The sequence below is a fragment of the Geotrypetes seraphini genome, chromosome 8 (assembly GCF_902459505.1).
Source record: "Geotrypetes seraphini chromosome 8, aGeoSer1.1, whole genome shotgun sequence".
Taxonomy (NCBI): domain Eukaryota; kingdom Metazoa; phylum Chordata; class Amphibia; order Gymnophiona; family Dermophiidae; genus Geotrypetes; species Geotrypetes seraphini.
Genome location: NC_047091.1, coordinates 22,462,696 through 22,468,695, shown reverse-complemented (window position 1 = coordinate 22,468,695; position 6,000 = coordinate 22,462,696). Strand labels below are relative to the sequence as shown.

Below are 6,000 nucleotides of genomic sequence, written 5' to 3'. Positions count from 1 at the left end.
GCGAGCCGAAACGCGCCTGCTCCGTGGGGAAGGCGGGGCGCGGGGCGGGGGAAAGACGAGAGCGAGACGGAGAGAGAGAGGGGCGCTGGGAAAAAAAAAAAAAAAAAAGAAGGGCACGCGGCCATCCGGGAGCTCCGCGCGCATGCGCGGAGCGAGCGCGGGTTGTCGTTGGTGCTTTAAGACGCTCGCGCCTGGAGGCTGTCTCGCGCGCGTGCGCGCGGGGGGGGGCGGGAAGGGGGCGCGCGGGGGATCCCTGGAGGAGGCACCGAGGCGGCGCTCGCCCCCGCCATCCCGCCGCTTGTTTGTGCGCTCTCGCTCCCCTCCCCCACACGGCCAGAGGCGGCGGCGGCGGGTGAAGCGCGCGGGGCCAACATGGCGGAGCCGACGGAGCAGGAACCCCAGTGCCGTCAGCGGGTAGGTGCGAGCGTGGGGGAGGGGGAAGCTTCATTCATTGGGAGGGTCCGGGGGCGACGCTCGCGCAGGCCGCTGGAGACACGAGGTCCCGACGCATTGTCCCCGGCTGCGGCCTCCTCTCGGAAGTTGGGCTCACTTCTCATTGGCCCGCCGCAGCGTCCGACTGCCGTTTTGCCCCTCTGCTCGGCGGGAGATGTCAAAGTGGCAAGAAAAGACCCACCTTGAAATGTCTGGCAATAGCCGGCTCTGGGCTCTGCGCGAAGAACAACAACTTGTGTTGCATGATGGCAGCTAAAGGCCGAATGGCCCATCCGTAGGAACCATCGTCTATCTCTTGCTCACTCACGTGTGCGCTTTTACAAACCACCAGCTCTTTCCAGTCACACTAGTTGTGGTTTCCAATTCAATTAAAATCACACACACGCCGTTTGTTTGTTTGTTTGGGGGGGTGGCCTTTAAATTAGCAGACTTCAATTGCAGCTACTGGCTCTTTCACAACTTCTCACATTAATTCATGATCTTAAAAAGTAAAGCAAAAAAATGCAAGCGAGATAAGAGTTGCTTACCTGTAATGGGGGTTCTCTTGGATCCATTAGAAGATGTTACCATCAAGGGTGTCTGCATCTCCCCTGCTTGTCTCCAGATAATTCATGTTACGGCCATGAAACCTATTGCCAGAATCAGAAAGGACTGTACATTCTGTCTGCAAACTAAAGGAATATCTTTTTGGAAATTTCAAGCAGCACTGAGGAAGCATGGTTTGTAAAGGAAAGTAGTTGAGGGAGAATGAGGGCTAAGAGAAGTACATTTAAAAATGGCCAGAAGTTGTGATAAGAGCGGATAGCTTAGCTGGTTTTAAGAAAGGTTCGGATAATTTCCGGGAGGAAAAGTTCATAGTGTGCTATTGAGAAAGATATGGGGAAGCCACTGCTTGCCCTTGATCGGTAGCATGGAATGTTGCTATTCCTTGGGTTTTGCCCAGGTACTAGGGACCTGGATTGGCTATCGGGAGAATGGGCTACTGGGCTTGATGGACCATTGGTCTGACCCAGTAAGGCTATTCTCCTTTTGACTTGCAAGTTGATGCTAAAATCATAAAATATATAGCAGGAATTACACATCTTGCTGCAGTTCTTGTCCTTTTTTACCATATGAATTTCAGTGTGTTTCTCATATACAGTAGATTACTATTGCCAAGTTTAATTCAAAATATCTTTCTGGTACTTATAAACCTTGGTTTGCGAGCATAATTCGTTCCAGAAGCATGCTTGTAATCCAAAACACTCGTATATCAAAGTGAATTTCCCCATAGGAAATAATGGAAACTCAGACGATTCGTTCTGCAACCCAAAAACTTTAATACAAAATACTATACGTACTGTATTGCAAGACCTCGCTCATTTACAGAAGTCACTACACTCCTGCAGCATCAGAGAGAGAAGAACCATAGTCTCAGTTGTGATGATGTGACGTCTGTATACTGTATGTACTTGTATTGCAAGACATTGCTTGTATAGCAAGTTAAAATTTAATCAAATGTTTTGCTTGTCTTGCAAAACACTTGCAAACCAAGTTACTTGCAATCCAAGGTTTTACTGTATACTTAAGTGATGATCGCAAGCCATTTAGAGAATCCGTTTTCCTGGTCCTATAAAGGTTATCTTTGAGTATATGGAACACCAATGATAATTTATACAAAAACATAATACATAATGGACACAGAAGTGGACTAAGTTGGCAACAGAGTTCTGGTGAGCAATCGTAAAGCAGTCGCCCAACACCTGCCAATATTCGCATCCCTTTGCAGCCAAAATGTCTTGATGTTAATAGTCTAGGCATTAAGTGAGTGACTGTAAGGTAGAATCACTTTAGGTCATAAGTGTCAACACTTCAAAATGATTGGGGGTGCCAAAATTGATACACCAATGGAGATTGCTCAGTATTCAGGGTGCCCAGCACCACTGGCACCTACAGAGCCATCTTCTATGCTCTAGGTTAAGGTTATTTTAAAAATATGATTATGAATGTAAAATGTGCAAATGAACAATAATTTATAGTTGAATATTTGATGTTTGGAGCTACCGCTTACAAGCTTCAGATTTTTGCCAAATTCATCTGCTTTTTGTGCCTAGTCCCAAGTGTCTAGTATAAGTATGTCTTTCTCCCCTCTCCTCCATCCCACATTGATAGTGTGCATTCATTAGAACACAATTGCAATCAGAAATGCAGTACCTATAGGCTGGTTATCTTTAATATTACTGATGTCCCAGTATTGTAGGGAGGTAAATCTTCCTCCTCTCTCCCATACACATGACGTTTTGCAGAGAAGGCATCGATTACTGGTATAATAGTAAGCTTCATGAAAAGCTTTCAAATAATTTTTATTTATTTTGTGGGAAGATTAAATATTTAAAGAATCTTGTAAATATGTACTACAGAAAGGCAGTATATAGTCAAAGCAGTTTATAAATTACATAAGGAATTTTCCCTGTCCCTAGTGGTCTTACAGCCTTAAGTTTTGTACCTTGGGCAGTGGAAGGTTAAGCAATGAAGAGTGGAAATCTAACCTGGTTCCTAGCCCATTCTGCTAACCATTGGTCTACTCCTATTGCATTTTAAACACTGTGGCGTGTTTGAGGGTTTTTTGTTGTTGTTGGTTTTTTTTAGAACATAAGAATAGCTTTACTGGGTCAGACCAATGGTCCATCAAGCCCAGTAGCCCATTCTCTCGGTGGCCAATCCAGGTCACTAGTACCTGGCTAAAACCCAAGGAGTAGCAACATTCCATGCTACCGATACAGAGCAAGCAGTGGCTTCCCCCCTGTCTTTCTCAGAAAATTGTCCAAACCCTTCTTAAAACCGACTACGCTATCCGCTCTTACCACAACCTCTGGCAATGCGCTCCAGAGCTTAACTATTCTCTGAGTGAAAAATATTTCCTCCTATTGGTTTTAAAATTATTTCCCTGTAACTTCAAGTGTTCCCTAGTCTTTGTAATTTTTGAAGTCCTGAAAAATCGATCCACTTGTACCCGTTCTACTCCACTCAAGATTTTGTAGACTTCAATCATATCTCCCCTCAGCCGTTTATTTTCCAAGCTGAATTGATAGTTTTATATTGAAAATTGCGTCGTTCATTGTCAAATATCACTCATCATATTTTGTAGATCCAATGTGACTACTCTGCAGTGTAAAAAGTCCAGACAAATGGAGTTGCATTTCTGTACTTTGTAACAAGCAGTAATTCTTCAAATCCATATGTGGCTCTTTAATTTAAAAAAAAAAAATTCAGTTTCTGGAAAATATATTTGTGATTTTGTCTCATTGGCTAGCGATGACTATGTAGTTTTTACTTTGAAATAGATCCGGAGTACAGATTGTGAAAGGTGGATTTTTTTTCTTTTTCAAGAGAGTAGGAGCAAACTAAGTGTTCATTTTATGGCTTGCCTACTTATACAGCACAGTATGTTGGATAGGTTCAGATCCATGATCCTTATAACGGCTTATAATAAGTCAGTTTACTGAACCCAAAGGAGAAGGTGAAGTGACTAGTTTTCAAGATAGCTGGTAACCTCCAGCAAAAGGAATTTTATGATCTTGGGTAGGAAAATGTCTGAGAATATCTGATTTACTTGATCAATAATCCCCAAACGCTGAGGCTGTGTATACGGGTTTTGAATTGCATTCTTTGGCTATTCTGTATGTTGCCATAGTTATCTGACTGAAGACCACCAGGTTTTTTTTAATATATATTACAAAGAAAAAATATTTTTGATACCATGGGATAAGTTTGCGTTGTAGTTTCTTTTATAAAATGTGTATATATTGAGCTGTTCCTAAATTACATCCCTGCAAAAATGCCTGGGCACAGTGTGTGTTAAGTCTATGCTCTTATTGGCACATGTATTGGTGAACAGTTTAAGACCTGCTTTATGAAATTATCTTACGCTTGTGTTTTTCAAACTTCCTCCAAGTTTAACTGTGAATTAGTTACTAGATAATTGGGTTCTTTATAAACCTTAAACTAAAAAAACTCTGTGTTAAGACTTCACATTGCACTAAAACATTATTGTGACTATTAACTCGAGTGTTTATGTGCATAACAGTATCAGTGGGGCCAAGTGCTTAAATGGAAAAGCTGTTTTCTCCTGTTCAGTTATTCCCAATCGCTCCCCTTTGAATGGTGGGATGTAATTTATAATCTGAAGCAAGGGTTCTCAACCCCATCTACCAACATATTTAACCAGCCAAGTTTTTTAGGATCTCTGTAACAATTAGTCATGAGATTGTATCCACTGGATCTGTTGTATGGAGTAGAGAATGACATGGGAACAAATTTTTCCTCGTCCCGTTCCCGTAAGTTTTGTCGCTGTCCCTGTCCCTTTCCTGTAAGCTCTACCTTAACCACACAAGCCTCAAACACTTATGATTTTAAAGTGTTTGAAGCTTGTGCAGATGAGGATGGAGTTTGCAGAAATGGGGCAGGGATAGGAAAAGAACTCAACGGGACAGGAAAATGAGTTCCTGCATGGATGGGGAAAAATTTGTTCTCATGTCATTCTCTAGTATGGAGATCTGATGTCTCGTTCATATTCATTCTGGATATTCTGAAAACCTGGCTGGCTGGGTGTGTCCCAGAAAAGTATTAATCTAATTACTGATCATGCTGTACCATTGAGCCTTTATTTGTTGACAATTCAAACTGTTGGCTTTTGTTAATTACACTTATTGCTTTAAATATGAGGCATGATTAACCTGTTAGAACATTTTTGATTGTTCATTAGCTGTTGACATTTATGTATATAGTAATCGCTTAAGGAGATGTTTTTGTGAATGGATTGATCCAAAGTGTTTCAACTTTGACCAATTCACAGAAGGAACATTAACATATGGCCCATTACACAATAGCTTATTCCTGTGCATACAGAATCTGATTCCTTATGGCTGGATTATGCACCTTCACCCGTGAGTTCTTTTGTAGAAGACATAAATCATTTTTCTCAGCTCCGCCTTCTTGTCTCCCTGGGTACTGCCCATTCTCCTCAGTTTTATCTTTTACAAGCGAGTTGATATCAATTGATAAGATGTCTGTTTTTGGGCTGTTTTTTTTTCCTTATGCTTTGCATAGTTTCTTTTTCAGGTTTTTAATCTGGGCTTCCCTCTGCTACATCATCAGTGATGCTGTGGAGGGAAAGCCCTGGCAGAGCAGGGCATGAGCAGCCTCTTCAAAGCGCTTCCTTTGCTAGCCAGCCACCACCAGTGCTGCTGATTTAGGAGGCCCGGAGGTATGTCGGGACTCACTGAATTGTTGAGGTTTTTTTTTCCCAAGAACAAAATCAATTTGAATTGGCAAATTAGGCTGTACTACACAGCACATGGCAGATCTGTGAGTACAGTCTATTTCTGCTATGGGAGACATCGGGTCAGTTTTTTTGGGCTGTCCAGGGTTCCCGCACCTCTAAAATCCTATTTTGGGAGTTTTTGACCTTTCTGCTTTGCTTCCTTGGGCCATCTTTGGGTGCCAAAATGCTGCCACAATGTCCATTTTGAATTCCCTGTTTAAATTTTTTAAACCCTCTATCTGCCT

At 42.3% G+C, this 6,000-nt stretch overlaps 1 protein-coding gene across 2 annotated transcripts in view; it reads left to right on the top strand.

Annotated features, from left to right (window-relative positions):
- Positions 1 to 200: 200 nt before the first annotated feature.
- The window catches only part of ZMYM4 (zinc finger MYM-type containing 4), a 157,293-nt gene continuing 151,493 nt past the window's right edge, over positions 201 to 6,000 (top strand). For both annotated transcript variants that reach the window (XM_033955236.1, XM_033955235.1), the window contains exon 1: positions 201 to 414. In XM_033955236.1, the coding sequence (XP_033811127.1) occupies positions 373 to 414 (42 nt within the window). In that variant the 5' untranslated portion in view covers positions 201 to 372. The remainder of the gene's footprint in view (positions 415 to 6,000) is intronic.